General features: G+C 43.1%; 1 protein-coding gene across 1 annotated transcript; it reads left to right on the plus strand.

The window, feature by feature from the left end:
• The first annotated feature begins 5185 nt into the window (after positions 1-5185).
• On the plus strand, positions 5186-23347 carry prodhb (proline dehydrogenase (oxidase) 1b). The gene is made up of 14 exons (XM_086169927.1): positions 5186-5517; positions 7223-7416; positions 10876-10895; positions 10989-11123; positions 12180-12244; positions 12334-12450; positions 12546-12619; positions 13022-13103; positions 14397-14489; positions 15506-15652; positions 16058-16233; positions 18351-18449; positions 18587-18675; positions 20950-23347. Exons 1-14 carry the CDS (start codon positions 5287-5289, stop codon positions 21138-21140), a joined length of 1713 nt encoding a protein of 570 aa, XP_086026053.1. The 5' UTR covers positions 5186-5286; the 3' UTR covers positions 21141-23347.
• Positions 23348-24070: the final 723 nt, after the last annotated feature.

Genomic DNA, 24070 nt, shown 5'->3' on the forward strand with positions numbered 1-24070 from the left:
TTCCTCCGCTCTGAGGCCGCCCGGCCGGGACCCGCCGCTGCCGGTCGTGGGACCCCAGGGGCCGGGAAGGGTCGCCTCAAGAGACAAAAAAAAACAAACAAAAAACAAATAAAAAAAAAAAACAACAAAAAAACGTTATTTATCAGATAGATTAGATTTTACAGTAATTTAAAAAATGTGAAATTATATAAAAAAAAAATTAAAATGAATTTGTGTGGTTTCTAGAGGACCCAGGAAGGGCCGAGGTAAAGAAACAAAAATCTAAATTGATTTGATTTTAAAAGGAAATTTAAAAAAAGAAAAGTTTAAAAGTGAAATTATAAAAAAATGAAAATTAAGAAATAATTTAAAGAAACAAAAATCTAAATTGATTTGATTTTAAAAGGAAATTAAAAAAAAAAGTTTAAAAGTGAAATTATAAAATAATAAAAATTAAGAAATGATTTCAAGAAGGGCCTTGGTAAAGAGACAAAAATCTAAATTGATTTGATTTTAAAAGAAAATTAAAAAAAAAAAGTTTAAAAGTGAAATTATGAAAAAAAAAAAAAAAATTGGGTAGTTTCTATGGGAGCCAGGAAGAGCTAAAAGAAGTTGTTTATAAATTTGATTTGTTTTTAAAACTAAATTTAAAAAAAAGTTTGAAAGTGAAATTATTGAAACACAAAATGAATTTGAGTAGCTTCTATGGGAGCCAGGAAGGACCGCGGCAAAGAGACACAAAAAAATTATTATTTATCAAATTGATTTGATCTTAAAAGTAAATTTAAAAAAAGTTTAAAAGTGAAATTATGAAAAAAATAAAAATGAATTTGGGGAGTTTCTCCGGGAGCCAGGAAGGCCTGTGGCAAAGAGACAAAAAAAGCCTTATTTATCAAATTGATTGTTTTTTAAAAGTAAATTAAAAAAAAAAAAAATTAAAGTGAAAAATATAAAAAAATTGTATTTACATATATATATATATATATATATATATATGTGTGTGTGTGTGTGTGTGTGTGTGTGTGTGTGTGTATATATTTATACATTTTTATTTATAAAAATCAAAAATGAATTTTGGTAATTTCTAATTGACTTGGTTGAGGGGTCTGAGTCTGTGTGTGTGTGTGTGTGTGTGTGTGTGTGTGTATGTGTGTGGGGCGGGAGGGGGTGAAGTGCTGACACATGAGGCGATGGCGCTCCCTTCTGGTGTTAGGAGGTAAATGCAGCCACTGCTGAAATAAAGTGCCTCCTATTTGGTTTCCTGTCCTCCTCTTCCTGCCCTCCCTCCTCTTGGATTAGAATTACTAAAATAAATATAGAGATAAATAATCATAATGAATTTCTTCAGCTGAAGATGTTTCACCTCCTCATCTGCTCTGAAGAACTAAAGAAGCTTAACGTGAAGAAATTCAAGTCCAGTTGCCGAGACAAGAAGCTTTCGACAAGAATTCGATGTCAAATGACTTAACTGCAGTTAAATAAAAATAAATAAATATGTAAACAAACAAATAAATAAGAAAGAAAAAACATACACATGATACAAATAATTACTTGAAATATAATATAGGACATCTAATCTCTCAACTAATTCTTACAACTAATTTTGTGGAGTTATTTATTTAAAATAACTAAACAAAGAAACAAGTGAGCTCCTCTAGCATTAGTTGTCAGTTGTTGCATTTGTCATCAAAAACTAAATGTAAACGTGAAAAAAGTTGAATTGAATTCAACTGCCATGTCAATATGAATAAATACCATTAATACATAATTCATTGATTGAAAAAGGTGGACTCCTCTGGAACAAGCCGTCTAATCCAAAAAAAAAAAAAACACGCGATGCAGCCGACAAAAGTTGATGTCAAATGTACCGTCATTAAAGATACACACATTAAAAAAAAAATAATAATAAAAATAAACAAATGGATCATGAATCTAATTAGGGAAAAGGTGGGCTTCTCTAGAATTAGCTGTTTCCCAAATTAAACACATAATGACAGAAATTGCGATCAAATCAATTGTACTACCATAAAATAATTCAAAACATACATATGTTTCACTTGTACAGCACTTTGTAAAGGTATGTATTATTATTATTATTATTGTCCACTGAATTTCATATAATTCTTGGACAACATTTGCATTGTAAATAAGAAGGTGCATCACTTCCAGGGCGATCTAGAGCTCCTGGTATAAAGGGAGACATGGGGGAGGTTTTCATAAGCGGTGAAGATTCAGACTGTTTGGTCGCGCTGTGAAAACAACAAACAGCAGCCTCCAGTTCCTTGAACAACCAACATATCGGCAGCTATGAAAGAATAAAGAAGAGCTACGCAGAGGACGGGCGAGAAAAAAAAGACAAAGGACAAAGAAAGAAGAACGGGAGAGCTTCAGTCCACTCGACACACACCCACGGGCCGACTCCTCCGCGACAACAACTGTTGGAAACACCAAAAAACGCGAGACACGACAGGGTGCCCGAGCTGGAAGTCACTTATAAAACACAGTCAATCGTTTTAGCTCGGCGTCCGTGCCGACAAGCCGACTTTCGAGACGTATCCAACTTATCTGATCGAGGAGCGTTGTTGACCCGCAGTTGCGTGTTCTGGCCACTAGGGGCGCTGCTGCGCCATATGAGACAATTTCAGGTGACTTTAGTTCAGGCTTTAGATCGGACATGAGGCGAAATAAAAATAAAAATAAAAAAAGGTGAAGTCACGTTTCCTCTTCTTGCTCTTAAGGGTGAATATATTTTGTTTTTTATAGAAGTGTTCAAATTCTCCTAAATAAACACACACACTGTGCACAAAAGAGTGTTAAGACTTGTGGTTCCCTCCAAGGCACATGTGTCAAACTCACATGTGTCCCACTCCTTTTTAGCTTGTGAGCTACTTTTAAAATAACCTACCAGTCAAAATGCCCTACCAGCAATAAAAATGTATTTATATGTGTATATATACACCAAGTATACTTAATATTCAAAATATGTATTATTTCCCTTGCATGAACATGTATGGCACAATACAACTGTGTCCATTTTTGTCCATTGCCTTTCTCTGAGGATGTCTTGCATTGAATGGACTCAAGTCAACTAGCAGATAGCCTGGCCTCAAACACACTTCCAAATGTGGAAACGTATTCGGATCGAGATCTCGGATTGGCTGTACTGTATGTCAATCAAGTGCGTCAGTGTCGCGGCGGGGACGTACGATAGGCTAAAATCTAATTTCAATGACATGCGATCTAGCCATGCTACCGGCACTGTAGCGTATTCTGTGGCTCACAGTTGAGTTGTGCGTTAGTTTATTTTGAAAGGCAGGGCTCCACGATCGACCCGCGTTGCCTTTGCGATCGACCAAATCGAGATCGGCGTGTCGGGCGCCCGTGTTCCGGACCATCCGGCATCGCTGGTTTCACCACTGTCTTGTACATCTTTCCTTCCATCTGGCTGATAATCTTCTATAGCATAGGTGTCAAACTCTGGCCCGCAGGCCAAATTTGGCCCGCACTGTAATTATATTTGGCCTGCAAAGCCACACCAAACGACTATTGAAACTGGCCCGCTGGTATAATCAACAGTGCACGTATCGATAATTCTACAAATCTCGGAATTTTCTGCTGGTGTTTTGACACGAAAATCACAACAGGACCCATAAAGACCCTCTCCTCTGTGTACAGTAGTCATAGCGACCTTATGCTAATACTGGCGCCTTGCTACTTAGGCAGAAAACGGGATTTTGCATGTGTGCAATATTAAGTTATATATTGTGTAGTATTAAGCTATGCTTGTTCCATACTTAGTTTTTTAGCAAAACTTGATTGGGTCCATATGAGAAGGTTCATTGTTATATCTAGAGGAAGATTTTTTTTCAATAAATATTAATGTTGGCCCACGACTTTGTCCAAGTTTTGGATTTTGGCCCACTGCGTGTTTGAGTTTGACACCCCTGTTCTATAGCACAGTACCCCTGACACTTTTCTCCACCCATTCCAAACTGCTTGGACCTGTTTCTTTGACTCTTTTCCACACTCTTGGTTGCTCTGGACTGTTGAAGTACTTGAAATCCTCTCACTTCTTGATCTCCACCCAGGTTCCTCTCATTCACACATTAAACAGCCACATATAGAGACATAAAACCGTTTACATTCTCATTCACACGTCATGCAAACATACAACCGTTCACATGTCTGAGCAAATTAGTGTCTCTTTGGTAGAGATGTCCGACTGACGCGACATATTTCAATCAGGTTTAAATTTTCTGAAGCTAAGATTTGGAAAGGATTTGTGGAAAACTATCATCTCACACATCTCACAATGAAAAGGTTTTTAGAGATGTTAGTCTAAGACTGAGATTTTACAAAGATTGGGTCACTATTTTCAAGATTACACCTGGATTCTTTCCGCTATTTTTCCCTCCGTGCAATGTTTTCATCTGGTATTTGCAGTGCCTCTGCTATTTAAGCCCCCAGCTTTTCTCTCTCCGATCGGTCGTGATTCGTCTCAAAGCTGACATCGTACAAGCCGGGCTGTTCTGGCCACAGCTCCACCATCAGCTTCTCATCCTGGAGGAGGACGTCCGTCGCCGTTCCCGTTCATCCATACCGCCAATGAATACCATCTCTGTCGCCAGTACCGCTCTGATAATTGTTTGTCCGCCGGGTTTCCTGTTTCCGGTTTAGTTAGAACTCATCTATTGGTTATTGGTTGGGTTTGATGATGTTATGAACCCAAGACCAGGAAACGACGGATCTTAGACTGCTCAGACAAACACCTTGTATTTAAAGATCGAGATGACGAAAATCCCCGTCCGACTTTGGGCTGCGATTGAGACAATCATCAGGTGTGAGCCCACTTTAAGATGCAAAGACTCGCCGGCTTGCTCAGCCGAGAGTGAGACTTCTTGCCACTCAAACACAGTTTCCACTAAATGTTTGTCATAAATCTACAATAAGAAATTAACAGACATCGTCTTCCACAACGATATCCATCGCTGGATTAAATCTTATACAAACACAGATGAAGCCCCGTGCAAGAACTCGATGATATCTGCAGAAACTGCAGGAGTGGGATGAAAAAAAATGAAATAAAGTAAATAAAAATACCATGTAGTGTCGGTGGTGCGGAGCCAGCTGGTGATTGGTTGCGTGTTCGGTCCTGTCCTCCAAACCAGGAAGTGGCTGTGAGTGTGTGTTTGTGTGAGTGCGTGTGTGTATGTGTGTGTGTCTGTCACCTGTGACAGGCGGTCCTCCCTCCTCCTCGCGTCCAAGCCGACTTCCCAGTGTTTGTTTTTTTTGTTTTTGCCGGTGTCCATGTTGTCCCTGCGCCCGGGGCTCCTCGCCGTCCGCGCCGGGCGGCGGCACGCCTCTGCCCGGCCGAAGATCGGCCGAGACGGCGGGGAAGAGAGATGCGCCACCGGGATCACGGTGGACTTCGGCCGGACCCGGGAGGCCTACCGGAGCAAGGACTCCCTGGAGCTGCTGAGGAGCCTGGTGGTCCTGAAGCTCTGCTCCTACGACTACCTGGTCGATCGCAACCAAGAGGTAAACAGGGAAATTACGAGCTCTTAACATCCAAATACTTAAAATTCAAAAGTAGTCGTACCTGTGTTTTGTTAAAATGTCCCCACCTGCCTTGATGCAGTGCAACATTCTTTCCAGCTTGATCATCATCAAGATATAAATGACATTACTATCTTTAAGGCTTTTTTTTTCTATTGTTTTTTGTTTTACACTTCATAGTCCAAACAAATGTTCCCGAGCTTAAAGCCTGACTCATAATGCAGGTGCAGGAACGTTGCATTGAAGTTACTGCACTGACTGAACAGGATTATCGTGCAGTTTACTCGAATCCCAATAAAGAAAAATAAAAAAAAAATGGCGTGGCACAGTCAAACTAACATGTAATGGCACATAACGTGTCGTGAACGTGTCACAAACACCAAAGTAATTGAGTTGAAGGCTGTTTTTTTTTTTAATATGTGCAATGCTTCAGGGACTCAGGGTTGCATTTCGTCCCCCAGGCAGCTCTACGGGCGCCCAAAATTGTCATTTCCGCCGTAAATCAGAACTCACCTATGCTGTGTTTCGGCCTTTTCCGAGCGTTTTCATCCATCCGTCCGTCCGTCCGTCTGTCCATCCATCCATCCATCCATCCATCCATCCATTGTCTGCTGCTTATCCTGCATTGTGGGGGACGCTGGAGCCCATCCCGGCTGCCGTTGGGCGAGAGGTCGGGGTTCACCCGGTCAATCGCAGGCGGACAACCATTCACTCACTCATTCATTCAAATCTATTTTCCCATTTTTTTTTTAATTAACCTGCTACACGTGGGGAGGAAACCGGAGAACCCAGAGGAAACCTATGCATACATTGGAAGAACATGCAAACTCAACACAGGAAGGTCCTTCACACTGTGAGACCGAAACGCTAACCACGACGCCACCGTGCCGCCTTCCAAGCATTTTATTCCATCTAATTTCCCTTCCATGGTGATGGCGTTTCTTTTCTGTGAAGCACTGCGGTCAGAAGAGCCCGACTTATGTTCGGGAGCCATAATGAAGGGCGAAAAAGTATCCAGGAAAAGCGAAATAAATGAAAAACAAAACTACAACCAGCGAATGTAAACAAAGCCGTCTTCGTCTGAGTACGCGCTTTATTTGGGAGAGTGACTCGCTCTAGTTAGTCTTGTGTTTACTATGGTTGTTCTTTTCTTTTCCCAACAATTAACGATTGAACAAGCATTTTATAGTATAATTATTTCAGGTGTTGAATCAAGGCGAGGCATGAAACGGCTACGCTTCGGCTGTCGTCGTGCTAAAGGGGCAACTAACACTCATCTGCGATAAGACTTATCATCCATTTTATTGTAATAGTAACATTTGCTAAAGAACTTCGCAAATAGCAAGACGTGTGTTTATTCTCTACTTAATGCTGCCTGTTGCCTGTTGCGATCCAAGCAAACAAAGTCGGCTGGCTGCTGCGTCCGAACCCCCGGGCTGTCACGTTACGCTCCCTGTTCTCAAATTACAACCTGTTTTTCCTGGCAGGAGACCTTCCTCCCTTTGGCTCCCGTGTAATTTGGGTTTCTGCTTAAACGCTCCAGACAAGAGTCGCGGCGCCGCATCAGTGATGTGACCATTTGCGCACACGTTTATTTCATTTCGAACCCCCTTTTGTCGTACTCGCCGAATTCCAGTTACCCGCTGCGTGACGAGTGAAATAGTAAACAATACCTGTCCCCTCCCAGATGATGGACCTCGCCGGGAAGGTCCTGGGCCGCAGACTCTTCGACCAGTTCATGAAGATGACCTTTTACGGCCAGTTCGTGGCCGGCGAGGACCACGTTGCCATCAGGCCGCTGATCCAGAGGAACCAGGCCTTCGGTGTGGGCTCGGTCCTGGACTACAGCGTGGAGGAAGATATCGGCCAGACGGCGGCCGAGTAAGAGAGCCGAAGCGCTACCGAACCTGTCAGATATTACAAACACAGAGGGGCTCCAGAGTTATTAACCCCCCCCCCCTCAAAAAAAAGACATTCATCAGTCATAAACAAAAATCAATATAATTTCGTTATTTAATAATTGATTAATATTATTTATGAGGAGCTTTTGGCATTTTGATTTGATTAAAACTACTGAGCGGCTTTGAAATTGTGAAATAAATACTGATAACAGGATAAACATACAATACCTGGATACGTTAAATATATTGCTGTTTATTTTTAACATAACCTCAGATGATATATATAGATATAAAAACATAAATAAGATACAGTTTTATTTACATAAATAAAATATAAAATAATAAAATGATTAAAATATACAGAAAGGTGTTTACAGTTAAAAGTATATATAAACATACATACACAAAAATAGTTTTTTGATATAAATTAAATATGCAAATATATATGTGTGTATGTGTGTATACAAACACATACAGGACTATCTCAGAAAATTAAAATATTGTTATAAAGTTCTTAATCTTCTGGAATGCAATTACAAAAACAAAAATGCCATACATTCTGGATTCATTACAAAACAACTGAAATATTGCAAGCTTTTTATCATTTTAATAGTGCTAATTATGGCTTACATCTAAAGAAAATTCAAAAATTCTATCTCAAAATATCATGAAAAAGTAATTTTTTGCTTTTTTTAATTGCATTACAGAAGATAAAGAATTTTATCAAAATATTCCAATTTTCTGAGACAGTCCTGTATGTATATACACTCATGCATATACACACATGTACGTTGACTTAATTAAAATAAATTTTCTTACACATGTTTATGAAGGCAAAAGTGCAATCCGATTACAGTAATAAGTTACACCCAGAAAGATATAAACAACATGTCTATATGTCTATATTCTTGTGTCATCACAAATGGCGAACCTCAGTTTAACCTCAACCTCGGCGAGTATTTGGATTATATACTGTATACATATCGGTATAATATATACAGTCTGTTTATGTTCACTTCAGTGAGTTATTGAAGCTCTGTTCTGGAGCGGCTGCCGGCTCGCTCGGAATCCTGTCACATGAGACCAACGTGGCTCACGTTAAAGGGAAAAGTGCAACGAGGCTCCCCAGCAAACGGCGACGAGTTACTGCTCAGACTTTTCACACATTATTTCTAAGCAAGAACATCTCGAATAAATCCCGAATAAATCCACCCGTTGTGCCCATTTAGACCCGAGTCTTCACGACATTGGGGCGTCTGGGCCTGAGGTTAGTATTTGAGGGCGGCGGATCCGGGTGTAGTTTTACAAAGGTCAGACGGCGAGAATAAACACGACTGTGTGTTTAAGGAGCCGCCGTTCAGATACGGCGAGCAAAACTCCTCAATGTCACACCTGACAGAAAGATTGTACCCTGTACGAGGCCTCGGCACCTCGGTGCCAAAACTCCCTCGCTGTGCGTGTATATTTAGTAACAAGGCGTCGCTGTGGGGCATTCCTTTGAGAGAACGCCAACGCAGACACAACAAGAGGTGTTCAATTCCAGCCCAGAGGAGCCTCTCGCTTCGTGAACAGCCTCCTCGGCGTTGGTCGGGGTGGCGGTGGCGGGGCGTATTAAGGCGGCTTGATCCCAGACAGCGGTGTTGTGACAGGCAGCCAAAGATCTGTCACGGTGGAAACGACAACATTAGTCCGCTCGCCGTAAGTGAAGGAGATGAGAGGCGGGGAGTCGCGTCCTGCATGACGCTGAGCGAGAGAGAGAGGGGGAAAGAGAGGGAGAGCGTGAGGCGACTACATAAGACTTTCAGACAGAAAGGCTGTCAGCAACCAGATAGAAACAAAAGGGGCATTTTTTTTTTTTTTTTTTTGCTGCCCTGGGTGTTCTTACATGCTTTTGCTAGACACGAAGCGTCTTTTTCACTCATTCATTCATCATCTACACTTGCGAAACCTGCGCTCAGGGATGCTGCAGCCTATCCCAGCTGTCATTGGGCGAGAGGAGGGGTTCACCTTGGACCGCCGCTCAATCACACAGCCATAAAGACAAACAACTATTCAGTTGTTTAGTCTTCACTGAGCCTCTTGCATGGTTTATAACCGCCACAGATATGGGAAGAACATGGACACTCCACACATCCTAACAGGGTCGCTACAAGGCGGCTACGCTAGTTAACCCCCGCGCCGCCGTCTCCCTCGAGCTTTTTTAACGTTCATAAAAAAATACATCTCTATATTTTGTTATACTAGCGAGCTATATCTCCATCCCTCTGTCCTCTGACACCAGCAGCTGAAAGGCTCAGCATCCCTCGGCGCAGAACTTGGAGAAACAGCTTTGTCCTTTTCTGCCCCCGCCCCGAGCGTGGAGCCGGCTGGAAAACACCAGCGCTGCGCCGCGGATGCTGTCGTGCGGCTCGTGTTCCGGTTTGTCTTCTCCGCTTTCCTTTTTTGGACTTCAACAGAAGTGTCTTACATAGTTATATTCCTCACTTTCTCCAAGAGAGGAAATTTTTTTTGTGCTGCAGTCTTGACAAGGACCCTCGGCGAGAAGAGATCTCATTTCACAATGGGACCTATATATACTGTATATATATGTGTATATATATATATGTATATACGCTCCCCTGTGATGTAGTGAGCTGAAGGAGGAAACAGGCCATCGACAAGAAACATCTCATAAGGATACCCAACAAACAATAAGCGGTTCATTGAAAACCTCAGGCCTTTAAAGTCAAATCAGTCAACGTGTAGTTTCATAACAGTGTCTTTTTAAAAAGTCCAAATGTTGACGGAGCAAGAAGGACCATGGTTGGAGTCTCCATGCTGTTCCTGTGTCTGTGTGGGGTTTCCTCCTGCCAAAACTGAAGGTGAAAATTCAACATTCAACAAATTCAACGGCGTATGGCTCCCGGACAATTTTGAGTTGAAAAAGAAAAAAAATCAGTTTGGGACTGATTTTACAATACTTGTGATATTTCTGCATAAGACTCTGTCATTTTAAAGTAAACAGAAATTTTATCAGATAGCCGACTAGTTTATCCGCGTCAACCCTCGTAACGGAAAAGATGTCGATAAGAAAAAAAAGACGATGATTACTATGCATTCCAGGACAGAGGAATTTGCATTTGGATCTGCGGTATGTCTAATATGCAATGATAAAATTACATCGATGAAACGGTCAAATATAAAGCGGCAATACGAACAAATCCATCCAGCACCAGAGGTTGCGTTAAAAGTAAGACATATTTAATTTATTATACGTTACAAATACTGTATGGCTCTCGATGAAATATATTAAGAAATTTTTTGGGACCGGGGAACCCACGCAGCAAAAGTCCACACAGAAAGGACTCTTGTGGGAATCCAATCTTCCCACTGTGAAGCGGCATCACCGCGCCGCTCCAGTTTTTCATTCACTCATTCATCTTTCTTGTTACTTCCGCAGCCCACGTGCAGCCGGTGCGGGTAAGCGGCCTCTGCTTTGGCATCACCTCTGCACGTGTCACTAAGGGGCGTAGCGAGAAGTAAAGGGATTGCGAAATGCGTTGACGTCCCCAGGCGAGGACCGCGGAGCAGCCGACCTCCGCGACGGCCAAGGTGGAGGCGTGAGCGGCGCCTGCGCGTATTTCCACGCGGATGAAGCGAAATGCGATCGGCACATGGAAACCTTTATCAAATGCATCAAGGCATCTGGTGAGCAATTATTTTAATTATGTATAATTCCCTAATTTTGGGTGGTAAGCTGGAAGTGCGTGAGCCCTAGATGGCTAGTTTGAATTTTTTATGTTTTTTTTTTTGTTTTTTTTTAGCATTATGTTTATTTGAATATCCATTTTTGCTAGAAGGCACGTAATGGAGCCTCGGCTCGACTTGTTGTTGCTGTCATCTTGTCCAGACGATTTTGCACAATTTCCCCCGAAAAGATGTTTACAGAGAGAGAAAAAGAAAATCCTTGAAAGAAATGAATAACCTGCCCACGCTGGAGCTAATGCTAACAGCGGATCAGAGCAGACTGAAACACATTTCCAGCCGGTGATGTTGCATAAGGCTCAAAACACACCAGGTGAACTCACCTCAGTGTTTCAACAGGCGCCTTGTGCAAGTGGCGGAAAAGAGCACAAACACAAATATCTGTTGGTCATCCTTTTAGGATCGCTGAAAAACATGGCTGCAATGACAGCTGCAACAATTTAGCTTTTTCATTTTATTCATCCATTCATTATCTATCCTGCTGATCCTGCCTTTCTCTGCTGTCGTTGGGCGAAAGGAGAGGTTCGTTCTGGACCAACAATTCACCCTTTCATTCTCATGTCATATAGACATACAACCCTCTCATTTATACACCATATAGAGATATGGGACAATTCACCCTCTCATTCACTGTTTTGGGCAATTTAGAGTCTCCCGATCACAGTCTGGAGAGGGAACATCCACGCGGAAAGGCCATCCCATGTCGGAATTGAACTGGGGATCTGGTTGTTGTGAGGAAGTAGCGCTAATCCCTGCAGTGCTAGCCCCTGCAGCGCATTTACAATTACACAGACAAAAAAATTAGCCATTAAATAAAGTCACTTCCCTGAGTGCGCTTCAGTGATTTTGTAATTACTGCTGAATGAACTGGTGGTTAAAGGCTTGCGTTCTCTTACCCGGTCATCTTACAGCTTCAGGCTGTAAGGGTTTGCCTCCATTTCTAACATTTGAGTCTTAGAATCACGTTTTATGAAGCGGCGACGTTGGTCTGACCTCCAGGTGGGAGCTCCATGGACGGCTTTTCCGCCATCAAAATGACGGCTCTGGGTCGACCTCAGTTTCTGGTAGGGCGGTCGGATTCAAAGTTTTAACGTCAATGTACGGGAGCGGGATGAGTTAACGTTTCTTTTCCTCCCCTCTTCTTTGTTTTAAGCTCCAATTCTCCGAAGTCTTGGTGAAATGGCGGCGTTTTTTTGCATTCCTCGCGTTGCAGCAAAGGAAAGACGGCCTCGGGGTGTTGGAGCAGAAGCTGGAGCTGGAACAGCTGCAGGTGGGGACCTTTCTTCTCCCCATGATGTCATGGCGAGAAAACTGCAGCGTTATGCGTATTTCAGTTGTTAACAAACGATCCATCCGCCCATCAAGGAAGTCCTGACCAGCCTGGGTGCAGAGGGAGACTTCCACGGCTGGTTTCAAGGGAGGAACGGGGACTTTTCTGGGTAAGCACTAAGAATTCCTTCATATACAGGGCGCATTGAATGTGTCAGTTTTGGATATCGGATGCTATCGGTTTCCTATAGGATCGTGTCGGATTACGCTCAAGGGATTTCCAGAGGTTCCCAGCTCCACACCCCATCTGTCAAATGGAAATGAGAGATGGTCGATCACTATTAAGGCCTCAGTGAGACGGCCCGCTGTTATTTCAAGAATTCAATCTTTAACCGGCTCTTAAAGATAGAGATATAGCAACTCCCAGATTGTTGTTGTGGACCAATTGACCTCCCCCCCCTCTCCCCGTACTTTTTATTTTAAATGATTTCCAGTACGGGATGGTGGATAGCTAAGTAACAAAAAAAGCCGTCGCGGCTCCCATTGAAATGTTCGATCCTCCGCTCCGACAGAACGATTGACCTGCTCGACTGGAACGGCCTCATAGACGACAGAGCGCAGACATCGGAGCTGCTCGTTGTTCCGAACATTAAGGTCAGAGACACGGAAAAACGAAAACATTATACAAACCTTAAAAAGAGAAAGTGCTATTATTTGTCTGCATTTCAAGCGAAAGGCTGCCCTATGAAGAAATATTTCTAGATTCCCTTTTCACATAATAGCAGTCAATGGTTTTTCCTCATCAAAATTCTATTTACCAACACACAAATGCACTTTATAGTCAAGGGAGTATGAAAACACACTGGTTGTGCACACACACACACGCCGGTGAGGCAACACAATGTGTATTGAGTGTGTAATCTTACTGAGCTCCTTGATGTCCGCAAGCCTCCGCTGTTGTTGGAAAAACAACATTTTCGAAAAACAAAACACATTAGATGAAAAATGTTTCATTGAATGATGTGAGAGAAATTGGCTGCCGGCACGATTTTGCCTCGACTTGTGATTATCAAGTAGTGGCTGATTGCACAACACAATGGCTGTTGAGTCGTAATTACATTACTCTTCCAACAGACCCTCGCCCGTTTGTTAATTGTTTATTTTGGCAGGAGGGATGAATTTACAGAGTGTAATTTTAATGTTCATTATTCATTCTTTCATTATGTATCCCGCTTATCCTGCACTCGGGGCTGGAGCCTATCCCAGCTGTCACTGAGCAAGAGACCGGGTTCACACCGGATCGGCGGCCAGTCGATCAACGCATACATTCGCTCACTTATTCACACATCATATAGCGACGTGCAGCCGTTCACACATCTTGGCGGTTTTGTGTCTCCGTCGAACCTCCTGCGAGTTTTCAGGACTTCGGCCGGAAACCGGAGAGCCCGGAGGCAAACCCATGCAAACACAGGGAGAACATGCATACCTGAACCGGGACCTTCTGGCTACCAGACGGAACTTCTAACCACTGTTTAAGTCTAAATTCCAATTCCATTGTGGATTTTTATAATTTTCCATGTTAACTTGTGCTTAACGCGGGTGCCTTTCAAGGACAGCCGATTCCCACTCCAATTGTTGTGGCTCAGTCCGTACGTACGCGTTCTAGCAAACCTTGCAACATTTGGCGATTCATTATATCCGACTGGGTCGCGTCCAGCTCGCATAACTAAAGTAGTTAAATGCAAAGGTGAGATAAGCTGAAATGTCAGGGCCGAAGCCCGACCTGTCAGCGCATTGTTTAAACTACGCGAGGTGACGTATCAGATGACCTTAAGACTAAAGACGGCGCTCAGTCATGTGTGATGACCTTAAAGCGATGTCACGCCGCGTGACTCCCCGTTCATTAGCATCTTTCTGCGCACAATCTCCTCTTGCTTGTTGGGTCAGCTAGGTGAGCTGGAGCCTCTGCTGCAGCACTTCGCCGCTGAGGAGGAGGGGCAAATGGAGAGGATTTTAAAGCGTATGGATGTTTTGGCAAAGGTAATTTTTAAGTGACTAAGTACTGTATGTATACAGACACACACACACACACACCTAGTGGCAAATGCATTACACACCGAGCTGCGAGGAGAGCACTCAGAATGCAATCAAATGTTGTGTTTATTGGTTGAACACTCAGCAGCACTGATGGTTTACTGCTAACTGCCCTTTTAGCTGCTTGCGGTGCATCGTGTAATGCTTTTTAATTCTTACAATTTTTTTCTTTTCTTTCCCTTTTTTTTTTTTTTTTTTAATAGCCCTGCACTAGACAATCACACTCACACCCACACACACTCCGGTATCTTTCATGTCCACGCAAAGCCCCTCCCGGCTGTCATCTTTACCGCGGATGCATTTATAGCATCGCCACAGCTACTGCAGGGCTGCTCATCGATCCAACCACAAACGCTGTAAAAAAATTTATTTTAGGAAAAGAAAAAATAAGACAAGTTCTCTGTCCACAGAAGAAGAGATCAAATCAATCCAAACCATCAAGGAGTTTTAATTGTATGAAATTCAACTCGGAGTGTATGTTATAAAGATGTAGAATGATTGTGACTGGACAGAGTCTTCATATCAAAACATCCATTTTGATGCACTTCCGATGTTTGCCAGCACTGGCAGCAAAAAAAAAAAAACGTTTCCGATAAACCCGACAAACCGACATCGTCCGTCTCTATTGGAATCTGAAGGGGCGACTAATTTGACCCGCAAAAGATCCTTGCAAATAAACAAGACTTATTCTACACGACGGAACGGACGACCAATCAGACGGGGGGAGCTTTGTTATTACTGACATTAAGCTATGTCCATTACGACGACCGAAGCTGCTAATTCGAGAAGCTAGCAAATCGGTTAGCTCGTACCGGGCAAAAGGACAGACACCTTTTAATTTAGATGATCACCTTTTGATATTGGATGCAACTCAGCACACTCGGGGTATGTGTATTGTTAGATATTCTGTATTTATTTCCCATTTTGTTCCTGTTCCCTGCGCTGGTCCCTTCCCCTCCCAGCACGCCGTGGAGCATGGGGTGCGCCTGATGGTGGATGCAGAGCAAACCTACTTCCAACCGGCCATCAGCAGACTGACTCTGGAGATGCAGAGGGTCTACAACAAAGAGAGGCCCGTCATCTTTAACACCTACCAGTGTTACCTCAAGGTCCGACTACCGTAAATGTCAATTAATGTGCGCGGATGGAAGGGACGATTTGGGTTCTGTGTCTCCACATAGACATTGAAACCACTGAACCCAGCTTTCATCAGTCATTGGACTCGATGTCATTTGTAATCCTGAGAAAAGGAGTTCTTGTGTTCCATGCCTTTAAGAACACGTTCCTTGTAAAGTTGATACACAAACAACCCTACTGTGCCGTTTGTTGGTTGGCTAAGTACTTTCACGAGTAGATGAGATAAAGATGAGAAGGCATGAAAATTAACATGACCTTGTTTGGCTGATTGCATCTTTGTTTAGAAAAATTATACTTTCAACTGCTAGGCTCATACCCGAGGCGGTCTAAGAGCAGATCTAATCCCGACTCGGGTGTGCTCATTTCCTGGTCCGCAGGAGGCCTTTGACAATGTCACAGCTGATGTGGAACTGTCTCGCCGCGAGGGGTGGTGCTTCGCGGCCAAGCTGGTTCGTGGGGCCTACATGGATCAGGAACGGGAGCGAGCCCAGGAGGCGGGCTATGAGGACCCTATTAACGATGACTACGAGTCCACTAACAGGATGTATCACAGGTGAAGGCCACGGATAAAAGCGCCAGATAGCACGGGCTAACGTTCATTCTTATCACAAAACCTAATCCCTTTTTCAAAAAATGCATTTGCCTTATTTTGATGCCAGACAGAAATTTACTACCGGATGATTCATTTGACATTTATGGCGAAATGTGCGTCTAAAGTCTCAGTGCAGAAACATGTAGCCACAAGTCGAAGCCACAATACGCAATGAAGCACCACAACTCCAAAACAATGGCTGTAATGACCTAAAAAATAGGATTATATACATATACTGCTCAAAAAAATAAAGCAAACACTTGAACAACACAATGTAACTCCAAGTCAATCACACTTCTGTGAAATCATAGTGTCCACTCAGGAAGCAACACAGATTCATTTTGACTTGTTTTAAGGACATTACATCAAAGTTGGATCAGCCTGGAGTTTGTTTTTACACTTTAATTTTGAGTGTGATTCTGAATCCAGACCTCCATGGGTTGATACAATTGATATCCATTGATCATTTTTGTGTGATTTTGTTGTCAGCACATTCAACTGTGTAAAGAGCAAAGTATTTCATTAGAATATTTCATTCATTTAGATCTAGGATGTGTTTTTTAAGTGTTCCCTTTATTGTTTTGAGCAGTGTATATTGGTCACATTCGTATTTCGACCAGCCATTCACCGCACAATGCATTTAAGAGTCATGTGCTGTGTCTAAGTCATGCTGGTTTCTTCACCGCCGTGCTCCTTTGCTGGAGAACGGTCTCTTTCAAAGCGTCGTGCCGGCGAGCTCCGGCAGCATTTCGCTCCTGTGACGGCGCCGGGGTTTTGCGTTTTTTTTTTTTTTTTTTTTTTTCTCTCCCCAGTAGTGCGGCTGACTTCACATTGCACTTAAATAAACCAGAATATCAGGGGACGAAGTGGGTTGGAAATGAACAGGAACAAACAAAGTGGGCGGAGCAAGTTGAACTTCTAATGAACCCATGGTGCAGGAATAGTCACCCAAGGCTGCCATTTGGAAATCGGTGAAATGCAATTTAGCGCACACCCAGTATCTACTCATCATCAGGCTTTTTCATCAGGCTTGAATTTCGGATAAAAGAGAGAGGAAAGGCTGCCTTCCTCAAGCACTTGATTATATCTTTATTATGATGTTACATTTATGATTAGCAGAAGGTGTTAGCAAATCCACCCTCAATCATGAGACGGGATGAGAATGAAAGATCTTTGATTAAAGTTGGTAAACAAAACACATGACGAATCACACAATGGATTGTTCATTTCTGTAGACCTAGGGATTTGTGTCTCATATGGGGTTGTCATCTTTTTTTACTATATAAAGCCTTGTAGGAGCTAAAAAAAAAGAATCATGGGACCATTGACTCATCGGAAACATAGTCTTCCAGAAGCAGATTTAAAGTCACAACGATTACATATTGACTTTTAATAACATCGTGAATAGCCCTCGATAAATTAAACATCAGTAAACAAACCAATAATAAATCCTAATCGAATCAGCTGTGAATAAATCTAGGGTATCCCGCTGGTAGCAAATGAGAAATTCCTAACAGAAGGGAATTCTGATCAATTTAAGTCATTTTCTGTCCAATAAATGCTCACAGCATGTTTGCTCTTGACGCTAAAGCAATGAGCGAGGTAAATTAAAGGTACGAAGAGAGTTGCGACAAGACATGGGTACCTCCGCCTAACCAGATGCCAAGCCTGCGCTAACGAACCAGATAACCAGCTGGTTTAGTTTACTGTGAGGAAGCAGCTAAGAAGTAGGCTAGGCTAAAAGCGACCGCCAAATATTGTATTAATTCATCAACTCTCCAAAGAGGAACCGCTAAGCAGTACAACCTCAGAGTGAATGAAGAGCGACTGGACACCAGGGTGTTTTAAGAATAAATACAAACACAGTTCATTGAAAAATTATTCTTTTGTGATTTGTGATAAAAGCCTCCCCTCAGGCGCTTTAAGACTTTCCAAAAAGGGGTTTTAGCGGGCAGTGTTTCCTTAATTCAGCGGATCGGGATTAAACGGGACTTGACATGGTGATGTTCAAACAGGAACGAGAGAACAGTTCAACACATTGTTTTCTGAGTGTGTGTGTGTGTGTGTTTTCTTGTCAGGTGTCTGGACTACGTGCTGGATGAGATCGCGCTCAACAGAAAAGCCAATGTCATGGTGGCGTCTCATAACGAGGACACGGTGAAACACACTTTGAAGAGGTATGGTCTCCCAGCTCGGCGCTGTCACACACACACACACACACACTTCACTTTGAACTTCTGCGTCTTTGTGAACTCAAACGTGTTATTTTATATAATTTTTTTTGTTTTGTTTTTTTTTTTAATCTCTCATTCAGGATGAGTGAATTGGGTCTCATGCCGCGGGAGAACTGGGTGTACTTCGGCCAGCTGCTCGGCATGTGCGATCAGATCAGCTTCCCGCTGGGTGAGGAAACGCGCGCAGTTTTTTTAAAAAAAAAAAGCAAACATTAGCAGGACGCCGCTGCTCTTTCCGGGCCTTTACGAGGCAGATTTAACACTTCTCGGTCTCCGCGTGATCAGTATTGGCTGCGTTGCTTTTGGACTCCTGAGGCCTGACATGTCCGCGCAGAACACACGGACCGCCAACAGAATCCGGCAGCCCGTGACGTGACATGAACCGAGACCCCCCCACCCCGCCGATATTGACAGGTTGTCTTCCTGCCGTTGCTCCCGCCGCTTTGTTTGTCAGTCAAAAGACGGCCACGGCGGCGGCGGAGACGGAAGCAGGAAGTTGTCCGTCAGCGTGACGCTCGGGGGTTGACTGATTCTGATGTAAACAGATCCGTGCTTGCCTACCTGCCTCCGAGCGGGGGAGGGAAGGGGGAGCCGTCGGTGCAGAGTCTTTAAAAATCAATAAACCCGTTGTTTTGGAGAATACACGGGATTGGAGCTGCAACCTGTTTTACCTTCAAAGCTACGAGATGATGTTTTCGGATAAAATATTTTTTATGATTCAACCCTTATTTTTTGTTGGTTTGATTAACACTCCTGACAATTTTAGGCTCGGAGATGGTAATGGCTTTACATTTATAAATATTACATATGATAATATTATAAGCCATAGCAATGGCTTTATATTTATAAATATCTATACATTTTTATAAATAACTTTTCCAAATTCTTGACTAGTTTTTTGCAGTCCTAAAACTACTTGGTTAAAATTGCAGATGAGATTCAACGCTACAGAAATAGCTGGCAAACAAAAAACAACCTGACAAATATACCGTAATTTCCAGGCTATTTAGCGCACCTCAATATAAGCTGCACCGGCTAGCCTAGGGTTCGGCGACTCGCGGCTCTTTCATCTTTACACTGCGGCTCCGAGTGACTTGGGAAAATAAATTATAAATATTTAATTGAAGTATATTACATTTGTGTTGATTCCTTTTTTTAACTTTTAGTTCTAAGTTGGAAGATTATTGTGATCTTGAAATAATAAATAAAATTATATTTATTATTTTTCGCCGCTCAAAATACCGTCACCCTCGCGGAAGCCGGTATACCCGCCAGCCGGTAAAGTCCCGATTTGCAGATACTGTGCGCAGAAGTTCAGGAGTAGAAGTCCCATAAACCAGGTAAAAGAAATATTTATGAAGATATTTTGCAAATATTTATTTTTTATTGTTTGCTGACACAGTGATTTTTTTCCCGATTTATTTTTCGAATTCAGGTCAAGGCTCCGCTAAACGCTCTGAAAGCCCAAAGCTCAAAATGAGTTCACTACATAAATAAAATAAAATTTTCTCTGTAATACTTTGTGAATTTCAGAAGCAACACACTACACACTTATTTATAAAAAGTGTAAAGGTAATAAAAAGCAATATATACAGTGGTACCTTGATTTTAGACGTCAAAAAGTAATTGCGGCTCCCAGTGTTTTCTTTCCCGAGAAAACCGAGTCCAAATGGCTCTTTGGGTGTTACGGGTTGCCGACCCCTGGGCTAGCCGATCGCTACCTTGAGTTTCCTCCTGCGCACTAAAACCGTCAAAGTCGTCTTCTTCGGTGTCGGTATTGAACGGACTCAGAATTTCCCGGTCATTTCATCGGTCCGATGTGACGAGGATAAACGTTTTAGCGATGTGAAGCTCGTTAGCGTCCCCCCAAAAAAACGGTCCATATATTAGCCGCATTGTTGTTTATGTGAAAAAAGTCGCGGCTTATCGTCCGGAAATTACGGTTCTTGAAGATCAACAAATAAAGCAGCAACCCCCCAAAAGCGGTGGTGAATATAAAAAGATTTCGAAAACCAAACACCGTCCAACGTGTGCCAAAGCGATTTGTGTCAGACGTGTCAATGTGGTGTCTAGAAAACCAAATCTAAACATCAATAAACCCATTTTTAAGGGAGGTGGTTGTTAAAGAACATTACCCAGGGGCTCGGACGATAAGGCGACTTCAAATCAATACAATGTGAATAACCCGTGGAAAACAAATGGTTCGGGTTAGATGTCCCGACATCCGCGCCAAAAACCTACATCCAACCAAATATCCACGTCTACCTGTAGCAGATGAAACCTCCTGATCGATACTATAATCAAAATATTGATCCGTAAAGATGAGCCACTCGTGTCTGTCTGTATATCCAGGATATAGAGCGGGCAGTGTGTGGAATATTCCAATTCAAAGTTTCTTTTTGCTCCGCTGTCCGCCGTCCACCCCCCGCCCCTCCATCCCCAGGTCAGGCGGGCTTCCCTGTCTATAAGTACGTCCCCTACGGGCCGGTGCACGAGGTGATGCCCTACCTGTCTCGCAGAGCCCAGGAGAACAGAGGCTTCATGAAGGGTGCCCAGAAGGAGCGGGAGCTGCTGTGGAAGGAGCTGAGGCGCCGGCTTGCCTCCGGGGAGCTGCTCCACCAGCCGTCGTACTGAAAGTGCGGAGGAAGGGAGAAGTGTGTGTCAAAGTGTCAAGTTTTTTTGATTTTTTTTTTTTTTTGTGAGGGGGGGGGGGGGTTCTTTTTAATCTTTTCCGTCTGACGGCTGCCGCTGCGGCTGTCCGTTCCCCCGACGATGCGCCGCTCCTTTCCCAACCAGTCGCGGAGCATTCCTGCTGATATTTCTGTCATTTTCCACACTTCCACTTATTTTTTTTTCCCCCCCTTTTTCTATTCTTCTATCCACCTTCGCCCCGATCCTTTCTGGTACACGTCGCTCATGCCTCTATTTCTACGCTTAACGCCCGCCACTGTCCACGGCGCCATCCAATCCATCAACTGGTCATCTTTACTGGTGAGAGAGGACGACCGGAAACGTCAGCGGGACCGGGCCGGTTGTTTCTTTATCCCCCCCATCTATCTCAGAGAGAGTCAGCAATAATAAAAATAACAGCCTGGATTGAAATGGTAGTTAAGGGAATATCAATATTTCCCCCCCCACCTATATGATGGCTGTACTGCCTGGCGTTTTGTCAGAGGTGTGTCTGCGTGCGAAGTTGCTGGTGAAGAAACGCTGCCTTTTTATGAATCAATTACAAAGGTATAAATTGCTCCTCGCGGCAAAGCCCTCCCTCTGTAGCTGAGCAGAGTACCCATGTTATTGTAGTTACCGGGGGGGGGGAGAGCTTTATTCTTGTTCACTGAAGTGTTACACACACACAAACACACACACCTCATCCAGGGAGGGAATTGCCTTTTTTATACATTGACGAACAAGGCCGGCTGGGTGGGTTTTCGATAATATACATGTGTAACAGTAAGAGTATATATTTGTCATCCGGACAACTTTGAATATGTTTTACCCGGTGATTCAATTTGCTGCTTTTACATTTTATGGATTTGTGAAATTGCTCGATAAATAAATGATCTTCGCTATCGAGTTTGGTTTTGTCGCCCTGAGCGAATGCATTTTTTTTTTTTTTTAATTCCGTGGCACCTCCCGGCCTTATTGATACACAATTAGCCTTTGAATCAGAGGGAAGCCACGCTTCGTGATAATTATGGTCTCGGCAGACACGTAATTGCCCGTGATACCACGCTCGATGCCAGATTGGAGATGCCCGGCGCATTTATCATGAATGAGAAGAAACCAGCAGTCGGGTTTAACCGAGGCAAAGCACCGAGGAGCTGTCACCGCTTCCTCATTCTATCGGTTTAATTAGAAATCAAGCCCGCTTTTGATGTGAGATTGGCCTTTGGGTATACATTTGCCAACAAATCCCCTTTTTTTTTTGTAACGAGACGGACGTCTTTCCTGGTTAGCCGCGAAGATAAAGGGCATGGTGTAGTATGGGAAAATTCCACACGCGTGTCACATCAGCCCGACGCAGCAAGTGCTCGGCGTATTCATCCAATTCTCAGAGACTTATCACCACTTCTCCACGAATTAAAGTGCCCAGGCGAGTGTGTGGGGTGAGCCAGAGCTAATTTACTTTATGTAATGAATGTTGACATTGTGTTACACAAGATGTGAGGAATGGCACATGTAGCAGCTTTTTTCCTTCCATCTCCTGTGACATTGGTTCCACGCGGTCGGACGTCTGCTAGAGTTTGCATGATACCGCCCAGGGCTTCAAGGCTAAAAGGGCGAGTGCACACAGTAGTTATGCGCTTTTTGACGGGGGAGAGGGGGTATGTTTTGTAGGCGACAGAGCAAAACCTCCGTAGCACCACCTTGCTGTAACCTCACCAGCAGCGTGGACCTTATGGTATCAAGGTCTTTGTATTATGTATGACCTCACAGGGGTTCAGGTCACACGGTGCAGATCCATTTACAATCATAATATGCACTAGTGACGAGTTTTATGATGTGCATAGCGTGTATTAAAACCCTTCTATGCATTACAAAATGTTGATATTTGAAATGTGTTAGTTAAAGATTACATTAAAATCATGACATATTCTCATGTAAAGTCTACTGCCACTTAATTTGCATTCATCCTTGCACCTGCACTTTGTGAATTGCAATCATATGTCTTATTGCATTGTATTTTACTCACTGCTCTATTGCAAAGCCCACAATTATATCCATAATCATATCAACAATGTTTACACTCTTCTACTAGCACATATCCCAATGCACTGCGGACAGCAAAGTAGGAATTTCACAATACACAGAAACTCGTTTCTACACTGTGATACACATGTGATAATAAACGCTCTGAATCTTGAATCTATTCAGCATAATAAGAATACGAGTCTTATTTTTCCCTCCTGTCAAATAAAACGTCTGTTATTTCAGCCCAAGCTTGCCTGAGAACTGTTAAGTAGCACGATCGGCTCAAATTTCTCCATTATTTCCTGGTGAGGCTCGGACGGCAAATCCACAGGAAAACCCTCTGCGTCGCTACCTCGGCGCCACCTGCAGGGTGTCGGCTGGCAACCAAACAGAACATCCCGTTGTTGATGTTTTTTACTCTCTTTAGAAAGAGATAAAATAAATTCTCAAAAAATATGTCTCGACTCTTGAAGACAAGGAGTGTGAAAAAGTGAGAGGACCCTCGACTATACACAGCCAGCAGACCGGGTTACGCCATGTTGCAACATTGTCTCGCCAGCGATTGTACTTGAACGGTTAGAATGACAAGTGAAGTAAGACTCAACACCAGTGAACCCGCAAAAGAAGAAGAAAAAGAAGAAAGACATGGTGTAACTATTTCGTCTCATCATCTCAGACTTGTCTAGTTCAAATATCCGAAATATAGAAACTGACTGACTTCCTGCAGGATACGGACACTTTATCCCGGTTACGTGGAGCTACCGGGTCCACGGAAATGCACACAAACGTATGGCTGAATAACAGAAAACGGTGACTTACACGATGGACAACTGCAGATAACTGCATCATGTAAAAACATACCAAACAAA

This window comes from Fistularia commersonii, chromosome 22, assembly GCF_037954325.1.
Source record: "Fistularia commersonii isolate RoL2024-O1a breed Wild chromosome 22, RoL_Fcom_v1.0, whole genome shotgun sequence".
Taxonomy (NCBI): Eukaryota; Metazoa; Chordata; class Actinopteri; order Syngnathiformes; family Fistulariidae; genus Fistularia; species Fistularia commersonii.

Excerpts from the sequence above, each read along its gene's own strand:
- prodhb (XM_086169927.1), top strand. The coding sequence starts at position 5,287 with ATGTTGTCCCTGCGCCCGGGGCTCCTCGCCGTCCGCGCCGGGCGGCGG. Across the intron at positions 15,653-16,057 it reads CCTACCAGTGTTACCTCAAG|GAGGCCTTTGACAATGTCAC; the intron begins GTCCGACTACCG and ends CCTGGTCCGCAG. Across the intron at positions 16,234-18,350 it reads ACTAACAGGATGTATCACAG|GTGTCTGGACTACGTGCTGG; the intron begins GTGAAGGCCACG and ends TTTTCTTGTCAG.